The sequence below is a fragment of the Ammospiza caudacuta genome, chromosome 8 (genome assembly GCF_027887145.1).
Source record: "Ammospiza caudacuta isolate bAmmCau1 chromosome 8, bAmmCau1.pri, whole genome shotgun sequence".
NCBI lineage: Eukaryota > Metazoa > Chordata > Aves > Passeriformes > Passerellidae > Ammospiza > Ammospiza caudacuta.
The window spans coordinates 16,443,496-16,469,592 of NC_080600.1; the positions used below are offsets into that span (position 1 = coordinate 16,443,496).

The 26,097-nt window shown below is 40.3% G+C and overlaps 1 protein-coding gene across 1 annotated transcript in view; it reads left to right on the forward strand.

The window, feature by feature from the left end:
* Positions 1-8,410: 8,410 nt before the first annotated feature.
* The window catches only part of PLCL1 (phospholipase C like 1 (inactive)), a 179,568-nt gene continuing 161,881 nt past the window's right edge, over positions 8,411-26,097 (forward strand). Inside the window, exon 1 of the mRNA XM_058809274.1 lies at positions 8,411-8,782. Coding sequence (XP_058665257.1) covers positions 8,522-8,782 — 261 coding nt within the window. The 5' untranslated portion in view covers positions 8,411-8,521. The remainder of the gene's footprint in view (positions 8,783-26,097) is intronic.

Consider the following 26,097-nt stretch of genomic DNA (forward strand, 5'->3'; position numbering starts at 1 on the left):
GCATACAAGATTTGAATATCACAACAAAGGCTGCTGGGCTACCCTGGTGCTGCATGGCTGCTTCATTAAGGGAATTGTTTCCAGGCTGAGGGAGCCACTCTCAAAGGAAGTCAGGAGTGCAACTGTTTTTCCTGATTCCACATGTCAGCAATATATACAGCACAAAATTATCTCCCCTGCTGCTCTCTCCTACAAATTAAAAGGCAGTAAAAGACAAGAGTCTCACTATGCTGGTTCCTGTAGGTTTTCACCTTTTGTCCTTCTTTTAGCATCAGAGAAGGAGATTTAAAAGAGGAAAAATAAACCAAAGAAAAAGCAAGAGAGAAAAATAGGGAGAAAAAAATTAATTGGGAGGAGGAAAACAATTCTCCAGGCAGAAAAAGACAAGTATATTTTATGAGTAATACATGGGCCTTACAAGAAATTGCTATTTCACTGACCTTGAAAAGATGTGCTACCATTTTTGCTACTATTATTTTTATCTGTGGATAACAACTCTAGTTTTCCCACTAGCCTTTTAAGATCCTTTCATGGAAATTTGAGCATTAATATATCCTTGTCAGAAGGTGTACCTGATGAAAGATTACTTACTTCCTGCTCTGAAGTTCATAACAATGTTTCTTAGGATGTTGCTAGAAGATTGGCTTCTGTCTCTGTTGCATACACAATTGTATTAAAAGAAAAAAATAAAAATATGTATCTTATGAAGATGTACACACTGATTTCTCTTACAAGCTTGTGACTGGATTCTCTACACCCTGAGCTCAAACTGAGAAACCCAAGAGCTCTTAGGTATTCAAGGACTTGGAGAAGATCTCTCGAGGCAGTTAGCACTGATGGTGGTCACCTAAGAAGTTCTTCTGTGTACAAGTTATGGTCAGTGCTATGTGGAAAATGCAGAAGTTACTCATTTCTGGTAAGTTTTTCATTTATTCAAATGGGTGTATCTCTCTTATATGATATTTCCATATTGCAGGCCCTTTTCCCACAACATTCCCTTTCTTGGGTTGGGCACATCTCTCTCCTCTATGAGCTGTGACTTCTCACTCCCTCCCAGTTTCCACCATTCTCTCTAACCTTTATCTCTAGCTCCTACTTTGTTTCTGGTTGCCCTAACAACATTCCTGCTCATCTCCTCTTGTCTCTGTCCCCCTTATTCAAAAAACAATTAGTAGATACATAGGAAGAACTGAAAGCATTGATTTTTAAAATGGATTGCTAATATTTTCCTACTTAGCACTGAATTTGAAGAGGTTTTTCCATATTGTTTCAGTTAGAATCTAGCTTTATGAGATCACTTATCTGTGTGAGTGATTACAGGATTTTTATGCTTTGTTTCTGTATTATTTTGCTCAATTTTCAATTCACTCCCTTTCCTATATTTGGTAGAATACAGGCTCAGGGCATCTGTGAGCTCTGAAATGTTTACCTTTTGCTTTTCATTAGTTCAAGGGGGTTTAAGTGTTTGGACAAATAGATAATTTAAATTAATTTTGTTTTATTTGTAGTGGCTCATAGGAAATAATCCAGTGTAAGTTTTGGCCCACACAATGGACCTTGGGATTTATAAAACAAGATACATCATTCTTCCATTCTTCCTTAGTTTTTTCCTATTGTCCTCCAAATCACAAACCTTTCAAAAGTGCTATGTTCAAGTATGGCTCACTGAGGCTCATTGTGTTTAATATCTGCTCATAAAACCATTTCTTGGCATCTTTGACCATCAAACATGCAAAGTATCTATGAGAAAAGCTCTGTTGCCTTTTGGCATCTGCATAGCCTGAAGAGTTAATACACCTGAATCTCCCAAATCTTGCTACCAAGTCTGATTGTACCTCTAGGCTGAGATGAAAAGAGGGTAAGTGGTTAGAATGAGAGGATTCTTCCAAACCACAAAGGAAACAGGTGACTCTAAGTTTGCCCAACACATTTTGTTAGTGATTAGTCTGTAAATCTGTGTATTTGGGAGAAAAACACTCCTGGCCTTGTGTTTGCAGAATGCTTCAGTTATGCTAATCCTGATGTAAAGTACAGTGGGAGTTAGGATAGCATATAGATTTTAACCAAAATCTGATTGAACCCCACTCAGCAAAGACACAGATAAACAGTGATCAACAATTCTTCCAATTTATGCATGTTATACTCCCACAGTGGCAAATTTCAGGAAAATAAGCTTACTTAGATTAGTCATTAGTTTTTTTTTCCACATCCTTCTAACCTGACATTAAGGAACATGAGATCTTGCAATAGAAGATTAAGTACACTTCATCCCTGAGGGAAAATATTTTTAATCATCTTAAAATCCTGTTCAATTAATACCAGAGGAATTTAAGTTATTTTGAGGATTACATTGTGATACTAATCAGATTTTTTTTTTGAGGTGACTTTTCCTAATGAATGAGAGAGAGGGGCCAACTTTACACATATGAAAAAGAACTAAACATCAAATGTTTTTAGCAGTTTTCAAATTCATGTAACCCTGTGTTTGGAAGTGGTATCAAGGACTAGACCAGCCTGCATATAATTTTAGCTTCAGTTTAAAAAGGAAGACTTTACAGGGTGTCTTTTCTCTGTTTGCACATACTACCACTTTAAATCAGTGTAGAAGCTGTCAGAAATATTGCTGGGAAATACTGTCTTGACTTTTTTCACAGGAAACCAGCTTTCTTTGACATGAGGCATGTGTGGGTATAGCTCTTTCCTTGAGGCCAGTCAGGCACAGGTGATCTAAAGACAGCAATGTACTTTTAACACTTACTTGATTCATCTGGTGCATCTGGTTTAGCATTTTTGCTTGGATCAAGGGACAGTTTTGAAGCAAATCTCTGGATTATCCTAATTTAGCAACTTGGTTCACATCATGGAGTAGTTTCTGAGTGCAAACTGACCTCTCAGTTGAAACCATGAGCTGTAGTTCTCTTCTCCAATGTGCAGATCTTCTGTCCTTGAGACTGGACCTGTACCACCACCAGAAGTGCCAACAGAATTGATTTCAGGCTCTCATCACCAATGCTCTCCCCACACAGACCCACTGCTATTGGGTTATTTGATACTTTCCCTCACATCCTTGTCAGGACCCGGCAGAAAGAATTTAAATGAATTCTTTTCTCCTGGCGGTTAGGCTATTGCATAGCACCTCAATGGTCCAGGATACTCACAATTAACTTATGTCCAAAACTAGTTAGGCAATGCAAAATATCTTTCAGAGAGAACAAGTCAGGGGGAAGGTTGTATGATTAACAGACAGAAGAATAGTCTTAATTCCATTCTCAGTATATTGAGCAGATTTTCTCAAAACTCTTTACATTACTCCTTCTGATGTTGGTAGCAATTTCTTTCTGAGGTAGTAAGATCAGAAACTGTAAGGGTAGCTTTTGAACTAGAATATTACCAGAATACTTTCCATCCTTAGTAGGATGAATTCCTGGCTAATAGGTATCATTTAAAGCTAATGCTGCTTCCCCAGCAACTGTGCAGTTCATGATAAGCCAAATAATCCCAAAAAATTGCAGATAAGTGTGTGGGTGCCATGCACATTTCTAGCACTGAATATATCCATTGAGCTAGCAAGGTGCACAGTACACTTGAACCTACTCTTAAGTAATTACCAAAGAATGGAGGAAATTGATCATACATCTATTGGATCCTACTCTTCACAGTAGTTAACAGGTTCACATAGCCTAAAAGTTAGCAACAACTACAATTAAATTTCTATGTATGTGTCACAGCTGAAGAAATACTAAAAGCAATGATCAGGAGTTAAAAAGAACTCTGTGAAAAACAGTCATTGGTAAATGTTCTCATTAAGTGGAATTACACCTACCTTAAACAAGAGTCATTATTATCATTAGGCTTGAATAAGAATTCATCTTTAAGACTCCTTCAAATCCTCAAGAAAATTTTTGCTATAATGTATATAACATGCCTTCTCTTCCCTCTCTAAAAACTAGGCAAAAACTAAACATGGGCAGCTTGAGAAAGCTTCACTGTTTGCACAAATGAATAAACTCTTTTTTACCTAGATTGTAGCATGACTTCTGGGACTATCTCAAGCTGTCCATTAAAAACCTTTTTTTCAGTTACTCATTATCTTCTCAAACTTCAATCACTGTGGCCAAAAATCTGAAGATGGGTGTGACTTATGACATGAATCCTCATATAAGTGAACTTAATTCTTGGCAAACATCCACCCTTGAAAATCAGATTGGAAAAAAAATGGTTAGTTAATTACAAAACTAAATAAGACATTTTGCCGTTTTCCCTTAAAAATTTCTAATGTCACTTTCTTCTTTATACCTGGTGCCAAATTTGGTGGAAGAATTGCTTTTTTACCAAGAATCTACCCTTTCCTGTCTACAAAATTTGGTTCAAGTGTTGCTATCTGCTATGACTGTTGACAGAATCTATCTCAGATTTTACCTCCCTTTTCATTCCAGGCTTTACCTAATCTAGGCTCCACTCAGGCTTGGGCCTGTGTCTATATAGTAAGCAGAGGCTGTAAAATAGGATCAAATATGATCTAATCTGATGCCCTGATTTTATAATTTCTCACACTTAATTGGTATATCTTTGGGGAAAACAATACTCCTAAAATAAAGCATTATTCCTCAGAGCTAATAATTGGCAGGAATCTTCTATAACAACAGCATTTTAATTATTAAAAACACTAGATTTGCCTGAAAGTATCAGCAGACTGAAAAGAATTCATCAGTGACTTCATCTGGAATAAGAACATAATTAAGATAGAGGCATATCACAAAAGCCTCTCCTGTTAAGTTAGAGAAGACACAAGATTTATACTACCTAGAAGATACAGTGTGATGTGTAAGTACAGTGAAGCTTTTTCAAAGATCTAGGAAGCAAGACAAAACAAGAATTAACCAAAAAAAAAAAAAAAAAGGAAGCATTGAATCAATGTGTGTGTGTAAATATATTTAAAATATAAAAATTGAAAACATATGCAATATGTTTTAAAATGAAGATTTAACTACATTTGCTTTACACTGCATTTTGCAGTTGCATTTTTTTACATTGCATTTTTTACCCAGCCTAAAAGCTTAATTATAGCTTTAAAGGCCAAATATGACTTGGGGTTGCTTTGCCAAAATGTGAGTGAAACTTAGCAACAAGTACATATTTGTATAAATAAATTATATCATTCTTTTTTTATTGTTTTATAATATCATGTTCATGATGTAACAGCGGAGACAATAACTGCTAAGGCTTTAAAAAATCACTTCTTTAAGAACTATCTAGAAAAACATTTTCTCATCAGTAGCTTTGCCTATGTCTCATCAATGCTAAAATTGGTTATGATTTGCTGTCAGTGTGAATGCATTTGTGAAGAAATCAAACATTTTTCCCATTCTTTTCCCTGCCTTGTGAATTAGATGTTCATCACATAGGAAAATCTGTCAGTTTTCACACTTCATCAGCCCTGTTCAATTGGTACAGGAGAACCACTTTTGGCTCCCAGCAGAACCCTTAATTTTAAGGCATTCTCAAAATGCAATGTCTAGGTACAAGTACTGGCTTATGTAAGCTGTGCTTGAGCACAGCTCCAAGACAACTGTATTTTCAGCCAGTTTATGATACAAACTACGCCCACTGAGGAACAATTGTGTGCCTTAAGGATGGAGATGGAGCAAAATGAGTGTAAAAAAAAATCCACATTAAAATAGATATTGCAGGCACTTGCTGACTTATGTTCAGACAAACACATAGATATTTTTAACTACCTTACCTTTCTTAGTTGAACTCCTTGACTCTTCTCAAAAATCTGTTCCTATCTGAAGTAGGTATGGACAACACAGCAGTGTCTTTGCACAGGGGAATGCATGAAACTGAACACAGAACCTATTATATACGCTTATCACCAACCAATCTTGCTTTCTTTAAACTTTCTGTGCAAGCACTTTTACTGTAAACCTTCTTTTTGTCAGCTCTCTTTTTTATTAGACATCAAGAAGTATCAAAACCAATTGCTCTTTTCCTTCATAATTCATGGTTATCTACAAAGAAAAGCAGATAAATGCAGATGCCTCAGAAGCATCTAGAGATGCAGTCAGAAAAACAGACAACCTTTTATTCTTTTCTACAGAAGAATTTAACTAAATTCTCACTTAGCTGTACCATACATAATTCTAAAACCTGTGCATCTTGTGGATGGACAAACAGATAAAAAATACAATTTGTCCAGTGTTCCCTGTAGGTTTGATTTTCATGAAACTTAAAATCTGTAGATTCCCTGTAGGCCTTTTCCAGTTGAAGACTTCAGGTGTCAAAGGCTGTGATGTAAGGGGAGAATTAAAAGGTTTTAAACCTTTGATGTCGGAAGACAATTGGTTTGACAATAAATCTCATCTTAAATGTGTAAAACGTAGGCTAGGAAGGATCAAGTTCTTTACTAAGTTATACACATCTGTCTGTGCAAGACACTGAAGAGCTTTTGGTAGATGCAGACTTGAACTATGACAGCACTGTGTTGTTCCCAAATAATTAAACCAATGATTAAACTTAGTATGATTTCACAACATACAGGAAAGATCTGCAACATATTTCTGTGTGAAGCAATAATTGCTTCTATTAAAACACTTCACGGTAATTACCTTCTCTGTTGTCTTTAAATTAGTCTTCTTAGGTCAGTCTGTGGATACATAATAAGTTTTTTTTAATTGGTTTGGGGTGTTTCCCCTCCTCTTTGTTGCAGTGACTTGGTATGATATTCTCTGTCTTGTACAATGCAGGCTGAGGTTAAATCCTTCATTCCCTTAGAGTCTGTTCTCTCCATAAATGTTTCTTCAATGTGAATATTTTCAATCTTCTTTAAGGGTTACTTATTTTGTGACTTTTTTTTCTCTGAAACAAAGCAAAATAACTGTGGTAAACATGTATTTTTACCTTTTTAACATAAAATTTAGAAGGAATCTAATGAAAAAAGTTCAGTAGTATTTAGATCTGTCCCTCAACATTTCTTGGTGTTGAATATGATAAGTGCCTCAATACCCTACACAGATGTTGTAGACCTTTTTAAACATGGAATTCTAAATTTATATATTTTATGTGAAATTTATATATATATAAAAATTTCGCATCCTTTAAGTAGCAATTATGCCCTGTAGCCAGGCATTTGCTAGTAGCTAATGACTGGTTAAGCTAAGGAGGTTTTCTTTTATTCTCTTCCTTAATCCGTGACTGTCAATAGGTGCCAAACACGTTCATTAGGGAATTACTTTAGAAAACAGGGAGAAATTAATATTCCCGAAGAGCCTGACTAATTTTAAAGCTGATAACTGTAATTTTGAATAGTCCTACATCCCCGGCGACTACCAGCTCGCCCAGCTCTACCCGTTCTATTTTCCATCTCACTGTATAATCTTTTCTCACTTCTTTCCTGGGCTTTCACCCTTGCTGCACTCCACCCCACCTTTCCTGAGGTGTCCACGTGGATAATCTCATTATAACTAAATACGCCCTGAAGAATTACAAGGGACAGCAGCACCACGCCGGCACGAACCCTTCCCCTGAGGCTCCCGCTGGATCCCCGCACGGGCACCGAGCGGAGCTGCGGCCGCCAGGGGGCGCTGTCGGCCCTGCCAGCCGCCGGCCCGGGGCTGTGAGGGGCAGGGCAGGAGCGGGACCGCCCCGGGCCGGCGGCTGAGAGCGGAGCGAGCGGAGCGAGCGGAGCAGCCCCGCACAACCTGCTTCGCTTTTGGCTCGTTTTTAAGAGGCGGAGGAAGCCCAACGTGAGTCTTCGATGTCTTTTGTGAGCGGTCTCTTACGGCTCGCATCCACTCTGCCGGCCTGCCGTCAGCAGCCTCAAGGTGCCCCTTACAGCCGCAGCCCCCACAACCGGCGCTGGCAGCATCCCCGTTCCTATCACGGTGCCTCCTCTCGGTGCTACCACTGCAGGGTATTTAACCTAAATCACCCCTTCCACACGCTGCTTTTACCCCGGCACAGAGGCAGCCCAAACCTGCCTAAAACACTCGCGGGGAAGCATTCCTGCGGCCGCCCCGGCGCACGAACGCTCCCGACAGGCAGCCCGGTCCTCCACAGGGCCTCTTCGTCAAGGTCGTGGCGGGGGCGACCAGGTGTTACGAGTCCTCCTCCAGCGCCCCGGCCGCCCCCCGCGCACCGCCCCGACCGCCCGTCCAGGCGTCCCGCGGGCACGCCCCTCCTCAGGGCCATTGGCTGCCGCTGCGCCGCCGGGGGGCGGCCGCGCCGCCGATTGGCCGAGCTCGCCGTCCGTCAACATAAGCCCGGCTCCTGTCACAACAGCGCGGGGCTGTGGCCGCACTTCCTGCGCGCTGTGCGCATCCCCCACCCCGCTCCTCTGGCTCCGCGGAGTTCCCCGCGGGCACCCTTCGCCCCGGGGACCGACATGGCTCCTCCGGGGAAAGTTGGCGCTGCCGCCGCCGTGCCGTGAGAGGAGCGCCGCGGGACGCCGTCCGTTCCTCCGTCCGTGTGACTCCCCCGCCCTCTCAGCACCCCGGAGAAGTTGACACCGCTCGGCGGGGCGATGGCAGAGGCTGCTGGCGGCAGAGAGCAGCCGGCGGCGGGCCGTGCTCCTCCCGACGCCGCTTACCGTGCCGAAGGGGAGCCCGAGCCGGCATCCCTGGACGCCGGGGGCAAGAGGCGGGAGCGCCGGAGCGGCGTTTCGGCCGTGGGTACCGCGGAGCGCTTCCCCGGCGGCAGCCTGGGGCCAGCGGCAGCGCCCGACCCCGACGCCTGCCTGCTGGAGGCGGCCAAGGCCACCCCGCGGAGGAGCAGCATCATCAAGGTGAGGCTGTGCCGCGCCGCCGCAAAGTTTGCGCGGGTCCCGCCGCCGGGTTAGCCAGGCTGAAGCCGCCCTTCGGTGCGCCCTGCCTGTGGGAGGGGGCCGGGGTGGGCAGAGGGGCGGTGGGACCCGTCCAGGGACGGGCTGCCCGCACTCCCGTGCAGGTGAAGCCGCCGCGCAGCGCCTCTGCCCTGCCTGCGGCGAGCAAGGACGGCGGGGCCGCGGCGCCGCCTCCCCGGAGCCCCCTGGCAAGGTGCGAGCCCGGCCCGAGCGGCTCTCGGGGTCTGTGCTGGGGCGCTGCTCCCGCCAGCGCTCAGAGGGATCAGCGTGACCCATGGGGCAGCCTCCCGCTCAGTTGTAAAGTTTTTGCATAGCAGCTCGTATCTGTTCTTATTTAACAGTGATGAAGCACCTGGAAGGCAGAGTAAATAGCTTCTACAGCGCTGGCTTTCTTAGTTCTTGAGCAGTAAAATATGCAGTGTCACAAATTAACAGAAGGTATGTTTGGAGACGGACTGTAGTACAGGTTGTTGCGGAGCAGCACCGGGTGTTTAGCACCTTTAATGTGAAATTAACAGGTCGGGCGTGACCTTAAAGCCTCCGCCTTTGCTATTGTTTGGTAAGGAAAATGGTTTTATGATTATGTTGATTCTTCTTTTTTTCCGGCTTTTTTTTTTTTTTATGAACTCTGTGGTTTTGAATTTAATGGCATCTCCTTGCAAGTGTGTAGGCTTAATCGTCAGTTTCTGGGGAACCGATGAATGAAATCTCCTGGGCGAACTTAATTTAGCATATGGTCACACGTGATACTCTTGTTAGTAATTTGCACTTGGAAGGCATCGGGAGAACAGCGGAAAAGAAGACTTCTCATCTGTAAACGTGTGAAGGCGCTGGGTAGAGCTCTACCTTAATGCTGGAAGCTCAGGACGCATGCTTAGCTCTTGCAGCTTAATATGTCTATTCAACGGGAGAACAGATACGCGAAATACTTGCTTTTTGCATTTTAAAGCTATAAACGTTCAGAGGAGACCGAGGTGGTTAAATGCAAAAGAGGGTCCTTTGTAAGTTTCGCATTGAAGTATTAACCCATTAAGTTCAGCAAAGAGTTAAGGTTGATTTTAGTTTTGTAAAGACACCCACTATGTCTTGACATGGGAATGCTTCCAGTCTGAAGTTGCATAAATGTAAAAATGCTTTGCTAAATCAGGACCAAAGTTCTGTAACTGTACTGCTAAGGAGATGATATTTTCTCTTAGAATCATGTGAAGGTTTCAAAAATTGAAAATACACAGTCTTGAATTTCAGTCAAAAATGTACCATTATTTTTACAGGCTATACCAATTCCATGTGGTAGATGTTTTCATGTCATAAACTGAGTAGCATTTTCACTACTGGCTGCTAATTGATATTGATAATTTAGCACATCTGATAATGATCAGCCCATTAGCACATAGTGCTAACCATCACTCTTCTAACTGGAGGAAGTTCCTTGAGACCTATCTCAGGATGGTGTTTAGAAGGAGGAAGATTCCTGACAGAGGTGAGAATGTATTAATGTTCTTATATGGGGAACTGGTAAGGCCTCATCTGAAATACTGACTAAACTCAGTTTCTTATGCTTAGGAATGATGCATTCAAACTGGAGCAGATCCATAGAGGGACAGCTAGGATGGGCTGATAAGGTCTCTGGAGTGAATACTGTATGAGGGGGAAAATAGATTTCTTGGACAAAAGCAAAGATCTCTTATGTGTAGACCCAGTCTGGAAACTAGAAAGTTGCTCTGGGCCCTGTAAGGGTTTGGAATGATCTTTTGATAGGAGTGGAATGAAAAATACCATTATTAGTCTTAAATTTAATTGTTAAATAACTGGATTAAATTAGATAACACGGCTGTGTCTCATAGCAGGTGTCTGAACTTGAGAATTCACAGGCTGTGCATCTCTAAGGTACAGTGTTGGGACCTCATAGAGAGCATTGCATTTCTTTTCCCTCAGGATCGTCTCAGTGGTATATGAACGTGTTTGGAATCACAGTTTTCCATTGGCATTATGCTAGGAAATGCTATTAACTTGGGGTAGATATTAAATGATGTATTGTCTGCGTTTTCAGGAATTTCTAATGTATTAGGACATATTCATCAGGTGTTAAATGTAAATTTTAGTTTGAATTAAGATAAAACCCTCCAACTTCCATTTTTTCCTTTTTTCAGGACTTCAACATGCAGGATTGCTGCACAAGCATTATATTTTACAGGGAAATGAATTTTCTAATGATTTATTATATTTATTTTACTCCAAAATATCCATATGTTCATATAAATCTACAGTCAAAATAGTATTCCATTGCTTCCTCTAAGCTGATCTTATCTGCTGAAAAATGTGACTTAAGAAAGCAAAGGAAGTTGCACAGTAAGGACAAGCTCTTACTCTGCAGGAGTTGAACATTCTTGCTCTGTTTTCCCATTTATCTCTCACCTATTTAAAGGTGTACTTTAAACATGAGTGGTCTTGCTCAGTTAAGCAAAAAAGTTAAAATTTTGTAAATTTAGATGGTCAAAGTACACTTCTAACAGCATTTTTTCCCCAGATGTCTTTTGGAACTCTGCAAGTCTCAAGGTTAGCATTTGAGAGTTCAATTCCAGTGGAAGCCAGACTTGCTTACATTGGAGTGTTCTGGCACCCACAGTATAACTGTGAAGTACAAAGGCTGAACGGGGACTTGCTTTAAAAACCTTCCCTGCAGCAAAATCCACTTGGCATATATTGCGAGTAAAATATGAGCCCTTCTAAATAATCTTCAGTGTGTTCATGTGCTCTATATTTGGCTTCAGTAACAAGAGAACTCATTTATATAAAAAGAACAAAGTGTAGCCAGAAAATTGTTATTCCCGTTTTGCTTTGCTGATGTTCACAGCTTTGTAGATTGAGGTAAACTTCAAGAGAAATAGTTGTAGCTGTTCTTGTGCATTAGGTTGTTTCACTAATGTGCGTTAGTTGGGTTTTTTTAGGTTATGTGTATTGGTTTTGTGGGTTTTTTCCTACTGCAAGGAAAAGGTAAGTGGTCTTACTACAGAACTGGAGCAAGAAAGGGAGTTTGCCACGAGGAACCTGAAATCATCAGGCAAGAATGCTTGGAGATAAAACTAGAGAAATGGCAAGAGCTCATAGAACTTGACCTGTTTTCTAGGAAGTCTAAAGATGGAGTATGTGTTGACTAAATTATTTGCAGTGTGTTTTGTTTTTTTTCTTGGTTTTGTTGTTTTTTTTTTTTTTTGGTTGTTGTTGCTTGTGAATAATCCAGGTCCAGTTGTTCAGTTGTTTGCAAATAGAATAATATTTGGAACCACTTTTAGGCCAGGAGAGCAGAAGACAGTGCTTGGAGAACTGCATTCCTGCTTTCTTTGCATGTAATGTTTTGCAAGCCTTCCTGTGTGGGGCGGTCTAAACAGAGTAAATGGATGTTGTTTTCCTTCTGGCATGTTCCTTCTGCCATTGCCATGTATGAGCACTTTAATAAATGAGTAGGAAGGCTGTGTAATTTATTATGAAATGCTACTGAAATACTTTGTAGCTTTCTACCAAAATATTTCTCTGTCAATTCTTATCAGGCATCTCTCTCTGCTTTGTTTGCATGCAAGACAAACTTTTGGGATCATGTGTTTGTTTTCTTCCTGGATCTTTGTTTTAAGATACTGTAGCAGATAACGCAGCAGACTGTGCCCATGAAATGAACTTGAAGTAGCAGCTGCAGCCTCTCTAACTCAGAGACTTTAACTTCAGTCACAGTAGAACTGTGACTCCTTTCACTTAAGTTCTTCCAAAGGCTATTTGCCTGCTTCATGTAGAGATTTCTTTTCCTTTAAAAGCTGGTTGAGTTGTCCTTGCTTATAATACACTACTAGCCTAAGAAATGCAAGTTTTATTTAGGATTTTGCAGTTTAATTAATCAGTGGAAGTGTATCAAGATAGCCAGCTGTCTTATTTCAAGACTTGGATTTATGTTTGTGATGTTCTCAGTTTAAAGAAAAACAACCCTACAATGAAAGCAGTGAGACTTAGTTTCTTTCAGTTTGTTCTGATGTGTGGTGACAGAATTCGAGTATTTTAAATACACACCACATCTGTCTATGCAATGTAACTATTTAAGGTTGTTTTCAGAAGACAGTTTTTCAGGACTGTAATGATTCTCCAGAAGCTTTTACATAGCTTTTTGTTGTAAGCTTGCATTTAGGCACTTGCTGCTTAATAATCTTTAACTATGGCTATGTAAAATTCATTAAAGCTGATAAACTACTTGATAGTCCACTGCTGATTTTATATGCATTCTTTTATGGATATGTACCAGAAGGAAAAAAAAGGAGACTATGTAAGTTGAGATTACATTAAATAATGTGGTAGAGCCTAAAAAGGCATTTAGAAGGGCAAGAATGACACATCTAGCCATGCAAAGACTGAAATAGGAAATTCACCAGATAGATTTTTACCAGGAAAAAGGTAACTGGTGGGTGATATTTTTATGTATGTCAATTCCCAAACATTGTGGGAAACAGGGAACTGATATTCGCTCCTTTCACAGAATGTGAAGTCAGGGAAAAAGCCAGTGGCAGTTCTTTAGCAGCAGGTTGAAAATAAATGACAGTATTTCCTGATGCAGCGTGTGAGTAAATCATGCACTTTACAGCCCCAGAAATCAGTGCAGTCAGACATGTAAATGGGTTTGAGCAGGTTTGAAATGACAAATTGACGAAGAGAGCTTCACGGTGCACCAAAGGCATCTGGCTTTGGAAGTTCCTAAACTACAAGTGCTTGAGCTTTGGGAAGCTACAGCAAAGAATTGACCACTTTGTACTTCTTGCTTTTTATGTCTCCCCAGGCATGTACTCCTCTTGGGATACCAGCCTAGGTTGATCTTTATCTAACCCAGTATCTGTTTGTTAAAAGAACTCAAATGAATTGTTAAGAGACCCAGGAAGCTAGTTTCTATTACTGCTAGTACAAAATTTCCTTAGAAATTAAAGAAACTTTGCTAATTTAGTTATTTAGAATTAATATTTGCCACCTTTACAGAAGAGAAGTGGTTTAAAAATACTTTTTGGATTGTGTTGGCATAGCTGTTTATATTCACTGCGCCTCTATTCCATATACCGCTGTTTTTCCTTAAGCATCGATTCAAGACAATTTTGGACAGAACAAGTACTGGTTATAGACCTGCTTTTGTCAAATGAGTTATAGCCAGTAATTAGGATCAGTGAGGATGGGCAGTTTTTATTTGACCTGTTGTGTTTATCACTAATATACATTCTCATGGGGGGCAGTAGGAATTTCAGACTGGGGTTTAACTTCCATCTCTTTCCTCTTTTTTCTCAAAGCAACATCAGTAGATCCAGTATAGCTGTGCCTAAGTTGGTAACACTGTAATGAGAAAGTTTAGGTCTTATGGAATTTTTTGTGTCAAGCTATCAATAGTAATTATCACAGCAACGGAAATCGCTATATATAAAATGATTCAGATGCAAGATTTGGGCATGTGGGTCTTGGGAAGCTGTCCTAAAGGCTCATCTGGCTAAAAGTCTTCTAAAAGTTAATGGGTGCCTTTACCCTGACTTGTCTAAACTTTACTGCTTGAAAAATTTTAAACAAACCTAAACAATCTACATCTAGGGCAAACTGCTTCCTTTTGAAGGTTATAGCAAAAATGTCTGCTAACTATTCTAGTAGTAGTCCAATTTCTTGGTTTGGTTCCAGTTGGTACATGATGTAACACATGACCAGTGATCTCATTGAACATGTGGGTACAGATGGGCAGAGCCTTGTGTTTGGGGTATTTTTCTGTACCAGTTCATAGGAGGCAAGGTGATTTGAGTGTCTTACACTGGAATTACTGAAAGGTGACCTTTCTGTAGGATAACAGCAAGTCCACTGGTCTGCAAACACAAGCTCTGGCAGGTTTTTTCAGGAAGTTGTTTGATAGGTTTTCTAGGTAAGAGGTAGGAGCTGTTAAGGTTGGGAGTAAGAGATGAAGTTGGTGATACTGGTTGATTTGGTTTTAAATTATGTGCATGACGACTTCTGTGCAGAAGTACACAAATGTATAAAAATAATATTCTGAAGTAATAAGGCTGGTGGACAGAGCAGTGGCAGAGGAGGAAAGCTTTCTCTTGCTTTCCAAATATGTTAGGCAGCTGTTACAAAAACTTGATTTTATTATCTGTGTGGAGATGCAAATCCTGTTTCTCACGCTAATATTTTATTAATTTCGTAGCTCCACTGAGATCATCGCCATCTGTAACAAAAATGTTTTAATTGAGTTAATGGTATATTTTTTTTCTGTTCTTCCCTACAGTAGATGTGAAAATGTAGGCAGTTACTGTAGAACTAATAATACATCTGCTGTGGTGAACCATTTAGCTGGTTTTTCTTGTGAACTTAATCAACATATTTGATAGGTTGGTGTAATTTCTGGTAATACTGGGTGATTTTTTGAAGATATGAGGAAGGATGATTAATATTACTTTTAATAACACATGTATTCTAGTATTTTTTTCTTTGCCTAATGTGACTTGAAGGTTTTGACATGCATGATAATTCAAGAGTTACTCAGACTTGATTAAAAAAATAAGTGCCACAAATGGCTAAATGCCTTTACTAAATGCTAACAAGTTCCGAGGACTCATAATGATCTTTGTATGGTTTGGAGATGTACTTACAATCAAAGTCTTGTTCTTAAATCTTTCTGTATCATAAATATTCTGGGGTTTGAAGCCTATTTATGTAGAATTTTGTTTTCTGGAAGAGTCTTATGTGCAATGTTTGCAGTTTTACAGAATCACAGAATCAATTAGGTTGGAAAAGACCTCTGAGATCATAGAGTCCAACCTATGACCAAACACCACCGTGTCCATTAGACCATGGCACCAAGTGCCAGTCTTTCCTTAAACACCTCCAGGGACAGTGACTCCACCACCTCCCTAGGCAGCCCATTCCCATTTAAGTGATTATTAACCCCCTCCCTGGAATGTGTTCAAATTGCTGAGATTATTGTTATTATTAAGATATTATTATATTTATTGTTTTTTTATTTATTGATATTTATTGATATTTATTGATATTTATTGATATTTATTGATATTTATTGATATTTATTGATATTTATTGATATTTATTGATATTTATTGATATTTATTGATATTTATTGATATTTATTGTTATTTATTGATATTTATTGATATTTATTTTTGTTATTATTAAGATATTATTATATCTTCATTAAGAATATCTTCAGCTGTGGTTCACTGTTTAGTGTGTATTTATTAAGTTGAAAGTCTCTGACCATTAAGACTTTGTGCTGGAATCAAACTGAGGTAAAGTATTCCTCCTCTTCCAGAGTCACTTACATCAATTAAATTAGCCTTGGGATTATTATTTTAGGCAGTGTGCATCAAGTCATGTTATTGTGGGATGCCTATTTAAAGATGTATCTCAGTCTAAAAGGTAACTGGCACCCAAGTATTACTGTACTGAGGTGATTTAAAAAAATACATGCTAGCTGTAAATGTGTACTGTGAAGATTGGCTGCTCCTCCTGAGTGGCCTATTCAGGGGAGTACTGACACACCATGTTTTGGATAATCCCAGCTGAAACAGCTACAGAAAACATTCATTAGAGGCATATTGAATTTTCTCCAGAAGCTCTCCATCCTGCTGGATCCTGGTTGTCCTTCAGGTTGACCCATGTTATGCTGCTTGGGTACTCTTTGAAGGGGTAAAAGGAGCATGTATTTGCTGCCTAGTTCTTTATTCAGAGATTTGTTCACAGTGGAAATGTGTTTGAATACTTCAAAGTTGTCATACATTGATTTGTGTGGGTGTAAATGGCTATAGAAGATGCAGAGTGGTTGATAATTAGGACTCAAATAATCATTGTTCAATGGATGCCTGTTTTGGTAACTGGGATCCAACTTCTGAATGAGCACTAAGAACATCAGTTGGAAATCTATTCAGTATGAAGCTGGCTGCTCAATTGCATACCTTTCAAATAAGTCTAGAATCAGGTAAAATGCAGTGCTCAGCATTTATTATTTTTCGGCCCAAAGTCTGTTAAGCTAATGTTGAATGGTGATTCTGCCAGTCATTTGTACCTAATTACCTGTATTGTGCTAAAAACACAGGGTATTTTTAATTCATTAGATGGGTTTGATGGATCACTAATTTGTTTTGCCTGTAGACTATGAAAAGATTTAATGCTATTTCACTCTTTAGGGTAGTTTGGAGGGTAAATACAACTAAAAAGGGAGTTTCTTAGGTAAAATGCAGGGTGCACTTGTATGAGATGCCTGCTGCTCATAGAAATATCTGTCTTGCTTTTGTGTACACTGGTGGACTTTTTTCCATTTTGTGTTGATGCATCTTCTAGAAAGTGTGTCTGCTTAAAAAGCAAACCAGAAGAGCAAGCAGCCAGACAAAAACTTCTGCCAGGAGTATTGATGAAGAAGATGCCATGTATTTAAGAAATTCTGTTATATTGGGTCCTACTGCAGTCAATGCATTTTGAAGAGTAGGTGTGCTTTGGACTGCCTGAGAATGACAGCTACACCATGCTTGCAAGAAAAAGGCAGGAAGTAAATAGCAATAAGAGGTAAAACTCCTTGATCAGGAATCAGATTCTAGTGCTTGAGTGTAGCAGGAAAGCCACAGGCCAGAGCAGGGTGAGAGCATGTCTAGAAGCTCAAGTGAAATTCAGAAAATTGGATTATATGTAATCAGAGTGCTGCTGAGAGCACGGCTGTCATGGGGAGCAGGCAAGGCTGAAATAAAACCAGGGAGCCTGGCTGGGAGATTGGGCACTGGAGTCAGGAGTCAGCCAAGGGTGCACAAGCAGGACAGGGGTGAGGTGGAGGACCACGACTGGAGGAAGAATTTTGAGCACAGCCATGGGGATCACATTTGCAGATGCAGCTCTGAGCTCTGCTGCAGGAAAAGTCACACAGGACAATGACAGTTTGTTGCCTGAGCTGGGTTGCTCTGGTATTGTGGTCTTCTGGGCATGTACCATGCTAGAGGTGTGTAGGTGTTTTAGGGGACTGGCTGCTGAATGATGTCAGCTTTGGGGAACCTGGAAAAGTACACAAAGTGGCTGCCAGAAGCCAGAGGGTTTTTATGCCACAGACATTTATGGCAGCTCTGGTTGAGAGAGAAGTGGGAGGATGATTGAGGGCTGCCCTGGTCCTGCTCTTGTCAGCTTGGTGGTGAAGATTTCTTGCATCTCTCTTCTTAAGTGAGGATTGCTGCCTGTTTGGGCATCACCTATTAAACTTTCCATACCCCTGTAGCATTTAGGCAACCTTACCACTGAACTTTGATATCACTGTGTTGTTTTAGTTTTGCTTTCATTGTTGGGATGATTTTTTGAGAAAGTAGATGATCTTGGTGATTCTGTCAGTTTTAGCCTATTTGCATAGAAAGAGGAGAAGAATAATTTTGACTTAATGTTAATTTTTCTCTTAGGACACAAAAACATTATGGGCAACACAACATAAATGTAGATAAGTTCTGGGTTCTTGCATTTAATTTTTTTATAAGCTGTAGTTTTGCTGGGAAGACCCATGTAAATTTTTTTGTTGTTGTTCTTTTAATTTGATTTTATAACAACTTCCATGAATATCTGATTAGAAGTTGCATTTGCTCACCTAGAGGGACTACTGAACTCTGAGCAAGAGCTGTCAGGAGAAAGCGCTGTGAATGGATTACTTTAAGGTCCTTCCTCTTTTTCTGAATGAGACTATGTAGGAGGTTATTGCATTAATTTAGCAAATGTAATAGTTTAATAAAAGTACTATATTCCATTGGAGTACGACACACCTCCAGGCTACCTCATGTAAATGCTCTCATAAAAAATTCTCTAAGCACTGGCTAAGAAATAGATGTTGGAATTCATGCAACATAAGAACAAAGACTCTCTGCCAACATTTTGTGTTCAGAGGTAGATGGAGCCCTGTCCCCTAGAGTGCCTGGAAGCAGCACAGCCTTCATTGGGAATGGAGCCTTTATGTGCTGGAGCCAGCCTTGCTCTGTGGGTGACACCCAAGCCTTGGCACGGGGGTAAGGACAGGTTTGTCCTGGGACATACCCATGGATGTATCCTGAAGGAAGGCTTGTCTTCCAGTGTTATGTAAAATCAGTTGTATTTGTGTATGATTTGGAAATGCAAGTTATGGCATTCACGTAGCCTGTGAATTTCTTCCTCAGTGTTATGATTCACAGTGGCAGTTGCTCCCTAAAGCAATGCAGATTTTCAGTATAAACACAGTTTCTGCAGTCTGAAATCAGTGGCAATTTTCCCATTGCCATCAACGGAGGAGGGACTGGATTGAACACAAATAGCCAATCACTAAACCCTGTTATTTTACCTCACAATTTTCTTTTTCAGACTTCAAAATGTGGTTAATTATGTTATGCTGATTCTACTTTGAGCTAGGCAAGGTTTGTTTGGCAAAACTGTACGACTTTAAATATCAGCACTAATACTGCTGAAGAATGAATTTTGGGGGATTATTTCTAGATAAGTTGTTCTTATTAGAAGCACAAAAAAGACTAAGTTTTTATTAGAACTGAGAATAGATAACTCACAGCAAATACATTTGTTTGCTTGGCAGTACTGCTGTGGTATCTGTGTGCTGGATGCAGGGTTACAATTCTGTTCATATTCAATACTTCTTTTTGCTACATCCTTATGGATGAAAAGGAGGCACTCATACACTGTAGTGAGGTACACTACTTTGATGGACAGGGCTAGTGCTTAGAAGTGAGTGATTTCAATGGGCTGATCCAAATCTCTGTTTGATCTTGAGATCAAATTGGAGTCTGTGGCCTTCAGAACCTTCTCCTGATGCCCTTGTCAGAGGAGTGTTCCCTGCAGCAGTACCTTCCAACTTTGAAGACTTGAAAAAAATTTTAGCCATTATAACTACTTAAATTATTTTACATTCTCATGCTGAGCATAGATTACATAGATCAGTCCAAGGACAGTGGTATTTTCCTGCAGAAGAAGCTGGGCTGCAGCAGTAGATGGAGGAGGATAAGTAAATTGTTTGGCTTGGGAGAGTGAAATGTGAGTTAAGCATCGTGCTTTGCCTAGGCTCAGGAGCTCAGGGAGGGGCATGGGTGTGGGGAGCAGGTAAAGCTTAAGTGATAGGAAAAAAGGTTGGTTTAATGAGATGAGGTTAACATCCTCATTTGCATTGACCAGCGAAAGGCCGTAAGCATGTCCCCATGCGCTGTGAAATGCTGACATACAAGCACTTGTGATAAAATCTTGTGACTTTGCCCAAAGAGCTCACCTTTCTGAGGGCTAATGGCCAGTATCATGTTTAGGTGTGAGCTGGGGCTGCATGGATGATCCCGTTTACCAAGAAGAGGTGAGACTGAGGAACAGGGAGCATAATAAACAGGGCAAGGCAGAGCACAGAGCTGAGATGTTGGGAAGCTGCACCTTGTACCTGCTTGTGGCAGTGCCTGTGATGTCTGGGGAAGAGAGCAATTTTGTTCCTTTTGAAATTATCAAAACTTAAATCCTGATAAATAAAAAACCCTGGAGCTTAAGAGTACGCTCTTATTCTATATCGCAGTACCTTGCTTTCCCAGTATGGAGCACCATGCATTTTTCTTAGCTTACTTAAGGAAACTGGTGTAAAGCTGGTGCCTGGCTTCCACACAGCCCTGCTCTGCAAAGAGGAAACTGTATCTCACTTCAGAGCAGCTTTTAACTTCTCCAATGATACACAGCTCTCAGCTTGAATAAACAGCTAGCTATATCCTACTGCAAGTGCATTTGGCATAGTTTTTAGAAATTTGAGGATTTGAAAGGAACAGTGTGGGCACAGTGTTCTGTTCACCAGGAGAAGAAATACCAGCTTTTCTAACCTAAGAAGGTTGCAGCATTTTCTGTGTGTTTTGAACAGTTGTGAGGCAAAAGATAGGACCCTGCTGAAATCCACCATTGGTGGGGTATAATCTAGAACTTTATATTTCATTTGAAATACCATTTTGTTTATTTATCTGTACACCTACTCAAGGATCGCAGAATGTCTCTAGCTTGTGTTGTGGCATATTGCAGCCAGGAGCACATATTGCACAGTTCTCCAAATACTACTCAAGGAAAACACGGAAGTGTTTGTGTCTGGATATGTGTATGCTCTAAGGAACATAGTTCCCACTTGCTCAGTTTATCTTCTCCTTCATTTATGTATATGTTTGTGTCTGGATATGTGTATGCTCTAAAGAACATAGTTCCCACTTGCTCAGTTTATCTTCTTCATTTATGTATATAAGTAGTGTATATACTTTGCATGATAGTAGAAATTCACAGAACATGTTGAATTGACTTTTGATGCACAAAATTTTGCATTATGGCATCGTTTTGGCAGTGGGAAATTATGGTGTTTTTTCTTTGCATGAATCCAGGAACTGAATGTGGTAGTTATTGGGAGATACAGCTTCTTTTCAAAAGGAAGAAAAGGCCATTTAAATTCAGTATTGCAGCAGAAGTATGTGAATAAGAAGGTCAAGTATGGTTTACACTGCTAAATTACTTGCATGTATTGGAAAAATTTGTTTCCATCTCCTACTCTTTTTTAGTATAATGTAAATACAACTTGGAATGGTATATTTGAAAGGTTTTTTAAAAAAACTGTATGGACAAGTCTCAAGTTTAGAACTGGTGGTCATCAGGAGGTAGCTGAAACTGAAGCTGGTACTAGAGTGCATAAATAGTAATTTACATTAGGTCTTAATTAAAACAAGTTTCTGCGTGGACAAAGGCCCCGGGCCCATTTCTTGTAAGATAGCGATGAAAATAAGAATGAGAATAACCAGGGAATGAAGAAGACCAAACATTGCATCCATAGATTGATGTGTGTGCTGCAAAACTGGTGTGCTTACCTACAGCCTGAGCTGGTGTTTTCTATAAAAAGCTGCTGTAGGTGGAAGAGAGGTGCAGACTGACTCGTGCTGCTGTGGCAGACTGGGATACAGAGCACTCCTCTTGCCAACAGAATTGCTTGGACAGAGGTGTTGCAGGCCGGAGCTTGTGTCTGTTCTTCTGGCATTGTGTCTGTTCTTCTGGCCTGCTACACCAAAGTAGGATTTGGTCTGTATGGTTCTTAGGTAGAAAAGACTAATTGGGAGCCTTTGACAAAGAGCTTGGTATCCCAAGTGAGTGTTACCTTTGTGAGTGCTGGATAGTGGGAGTTAGAAATGAATGCCATCTTTCAGGGTAGGACCAATGAATGCCCCCAGCAGAAAAATAGCAGTTACTGGTGGGGGGATAGTATGTAAGAAAATAAAGATCCTGCAGAAGGCAATCTCACACCTGAGGAATTGCAGCTGTACCAATCACCAAAGATTAGGAGGAGCCCTGCCCTTAACCGGCCACAGCTGTGTCCAATAAGGATGAGTGCTACAAAAGAGTGGGTTAGCTGGGTGAGGAGAGCTGCTGGAGTTTGTTGGCTATGCTGGGAAGAAGAAGGAGTCAGTGCTGTGAGGAGCTTGCCATGAGAAGTCACCGAGAAGGTATGGAACTTTTGCAATAAGTTGGCAACAAATGGATTCTATCCCCCTACAGTTACTTGCAGTTTGGGCAGGGCAAATTGTTCTTTGACCTTCCTGGCTCTGTATGTAAAAGGTCAGCTAAACAGTTGAATTAATAAAATAGTTAGTGTGGTGGTTTTTCTTTGTTGTTTGTGTATGGTTTTGGGTTGGGTTTTTTGGGGGGCTGGTTGTCATGCCTACCTGTGTTTTTAGTGGTTGTTCAAAATGCATTTTCTCTTCATGAATTTTGTTTGTTTGTATTTAGGAGCTGATAGCTGAATCCATGAGGAGCATTTGGGTATAACCTTGTATTGCCCCTTTGGGTTTATTATGCTCCAATAAAGTAATTCATGGATGAATGCAAATATGAAGTTAAATTATATTGAAGAGTAATGTTGTAGAAGGGACGCAAGCATGCTGCATGTTTGTATAACTCAGTATCATCAGTTGCTTCTCAGGTGACTTGGCTACCCATTAATCTCTACACCAGCTTTTGTTGAGGTACAAAATTTGAAGATTTCCTCCCTCTTTCATGTTTTTGAAAATACAGTGGGTTTTGTGTGCCATTTGGTTTGGTGCTTTTTTTTGTTTGTTTGTTTTGGTTGGTTGTGGGTTTTGTTTTCTTTTTTTTTTGTTTAACTTTTTTGTTTTTACTGTTTTACTCTTGCATATATGATATGTGTTTTGGTTGCTGTATAAAACATTTTACTACATCAGGAAGGTTTTTGGGATACCTGTCATGCTTGGATGAATGGATTATGGCAGTTCAATTGCAATTATAATTTTAAATCCTTTTTAAAAAAGGCTGGAGAGGCTAAATTCAGGAGCATTGGACTCAAGACATCAGGGAGGTATTTAGCATCCTTCTGGAAAGACCTGAGATGGCTGGACCCATAACAGCTGTTAAATGAGCTTCTAATGGTGTCAGATGAGCACTAAGAACCAGAGGATGCCAGGCTTCTCTCTTTTCTGTGATGATTTAGTGCTCAATAGCAGTAAAATAATCCAGGCAATGCATCAGGGAGAATTGCTGCTTTTCTCAAGTGATTCTTTAACTTTCAAGATAAGCTTCATGGTGTTTCCAGTGATAATAATGATTAATGCTTCCTTTGCTGTTGACTGCTCTAGGGTTTGTTTCTTGGTAGTTTATATACTATAGGAGAAGTTTAGCACTGTCTCTCCCAGCAGGTCACTTCCAGCCATGCCTAACTGCTTAATTAATTGAGTCATTACGATAATGGATTTGTAGTTGGTTTTACAAATCTGTCTGAGTGCCTTCTTCCCTGAGGACACCGCTGTACCTTGTTCTGAGAGGTGTGAAAAGCAAGAAGAAAAGTTTAACTGCCAAATAACTGCACATAGGAGCATTCAGAGACTTGGAAGAGAACAGCTCAGGAAATAACTCCATGCTCCTGTTCGCTTCAAAGTATGTCCTGTGTTGTGGAATGTAGGGGGAGGACTGGCTGAAAGAGAAAGCAGAGCTTGAAAAATATTGGTGGAAGGACCTTTCCCATGTAATCCTGTATAAATAATCTGCTGGAGAAATTGTTACTTGTGTTAGTTACTCTATGCATAGAGCCAAAACACAGGGAAATTCAGGATGGTGTTGGAGTATCTATTACTGGCAAAATACAGGGAGATACAGGATAGTATGGAAAGATGTATTCATACAGACAGCCAAGGCTTGTGGTGGACCTACAAAATCCTTCCCTTGGACTGGGGCAGTGAAGGGGGGGAAATGGAGGGTCTCATGAGCCCAGTTCAATTTTTTTCATAACATTTTTCCTGTTTTTTTTTTTTTTTTTTCTGTAAGCAAGAATAGTTCATGTGTGAAAGCTTCATCCTGGCTAGCCATGTTTTGTCCATGCAGTGAAGCCAGTGCCTGGTGTTAAAAGTCAGGAACACAGAGCCTTGCATGTCTGAATGTGTCTGGCAGCTTGGGGGAATAGGCTGCATGTGTAGAGCAGGGAGCAGTGCAGAATGCTTGCAGTAGAACCTAATGTGGCCTTGGGTAAGTATTTCTAGTCTTTGACAGAGGCTGCTTGCCATTTTTAAATATCTGCTTTACCTTGTTTTATGGCCAAATACCTTTGCTCTTGCCTGTTCTTTTTTTCCCAATCTTATCTTGCCACTTAAAAATAGTACATTTTATTTTACTGCAAAGCAAACAGTCATCAGTTAATGGCAAAGAACATTAATTACATTGTCAGGTTAAAAAATGTATATCTGCTGTACTTTTTCTACATAATCATGGTATTTGCCCTCTATGTTAGATTTAAATGTATTCTGCTTTGAAATAGTTTGCAATGTGATCACTGTTTTGCAAATGTCTGGAAAAGCCACAGCGATGGTGCTCAACCTCTGAATATTTGCTCAGATTTTTTTTTATTTTTGCCCCCACTTGCTCCCCAGCATAACCATGTTACTATCAACTCAAAATCTGCTCCTTGATCTTGGTCTGTGGCCTTGTCTATACTGGAAGACAATTTGACTAAAGAAATAAAAAACACACATAGACATCCAGATTATCAGAAAAAATTTTAGGTTCACTGTCATTGTGATTCCCCGCTAAGTGCGGGTTCAACTCTGAGACGTGTTATGACTTGATGCATTTATCTTGTCACTCTTTTATCTGTGCTGTCCCTGAGCAGATCAAAGCTAAGTATTGACCCAGTTCTTTCAGTGTGTTTGGGGTTCTGCCCAAGATCACCTTGCAGCACCTTGACAACAGTAGGGTTTGCCAAGACTTGCAGGAGTGTTGCACTATGGTGCCAGCACTGGACTACTAAGAATGACAATATCATATTGTCAGCAGGCTTGTTGAATCTCAGTAAGTTCTGGGGTTTTTTTTATCATGTTTTTGAAAACTTCTGCTGTATTTAACAAAAGTGAGACAGACCCTTCCAGTGTCCCATGACTTCAGAACATGGAATAAGCTAGATAGTTTTTGCTTGAAAACTAACTGTGGATCATGTAGGAGTTATTGTGTTTATTTGTTTTACCTCCACAGTAGTGTTTAAAGTTTTTATTTTTGTTGCCATGATAACGTAGTGGTGAGTCTTTAGTTCATGTGTTATAGTTTCAGAGATGAAAACCCCATCCTTCATGTGTGTTTAAGATTAGATGGTAGGAGAAAGAAAGGCAGAAACTCCCTAAGGACACTATGCAGCACAATAAAAGGTTGTTTACTTTTTTAAAAAAGCTTCTTCCCCAAAAGCAGTATGTCTACAATGGCGATTAAGAAGAGTATGCTGGAGAGACAAATGAGAAAGAACAGCAAAGAGATTATTTTACTGAATATGGGAGGAGTCTTTGTGATCATTCTGTAGAAGGATGAAACTTTTAAACCGCTATATGAGAACAGAAATTAATTTATTGTCTTCTTCATTGGGCTTTGAGGGTGTCAGATACCTCTTCTGCATTTGCTGTCAGTGAGGTTAAAGAGGACACTGTCTCTGGTGCTGGGCTGTTGGCTGCAGCCCCAGCCTGCACCGCCACTCTCCCTGCTGGCCACAGCTGTACAGGTGGGGAAATCCAGGGTTTCCTTTGGAACAGCTTTTACTGAAGTAGACCCCTTTGTCTCAAATATGACATGTACTACTTTGTCTGACAAGTTATTAGGTACTCTTCCTGCAGCAGTTGGCTTTCAATCTTAGTGTATTTATGTCATGTTCTCTTTCTGCAAGTGGTTCTTCCTTTTTGCATAGGAGGGTGGAGGTTGTGTACATTACTCTC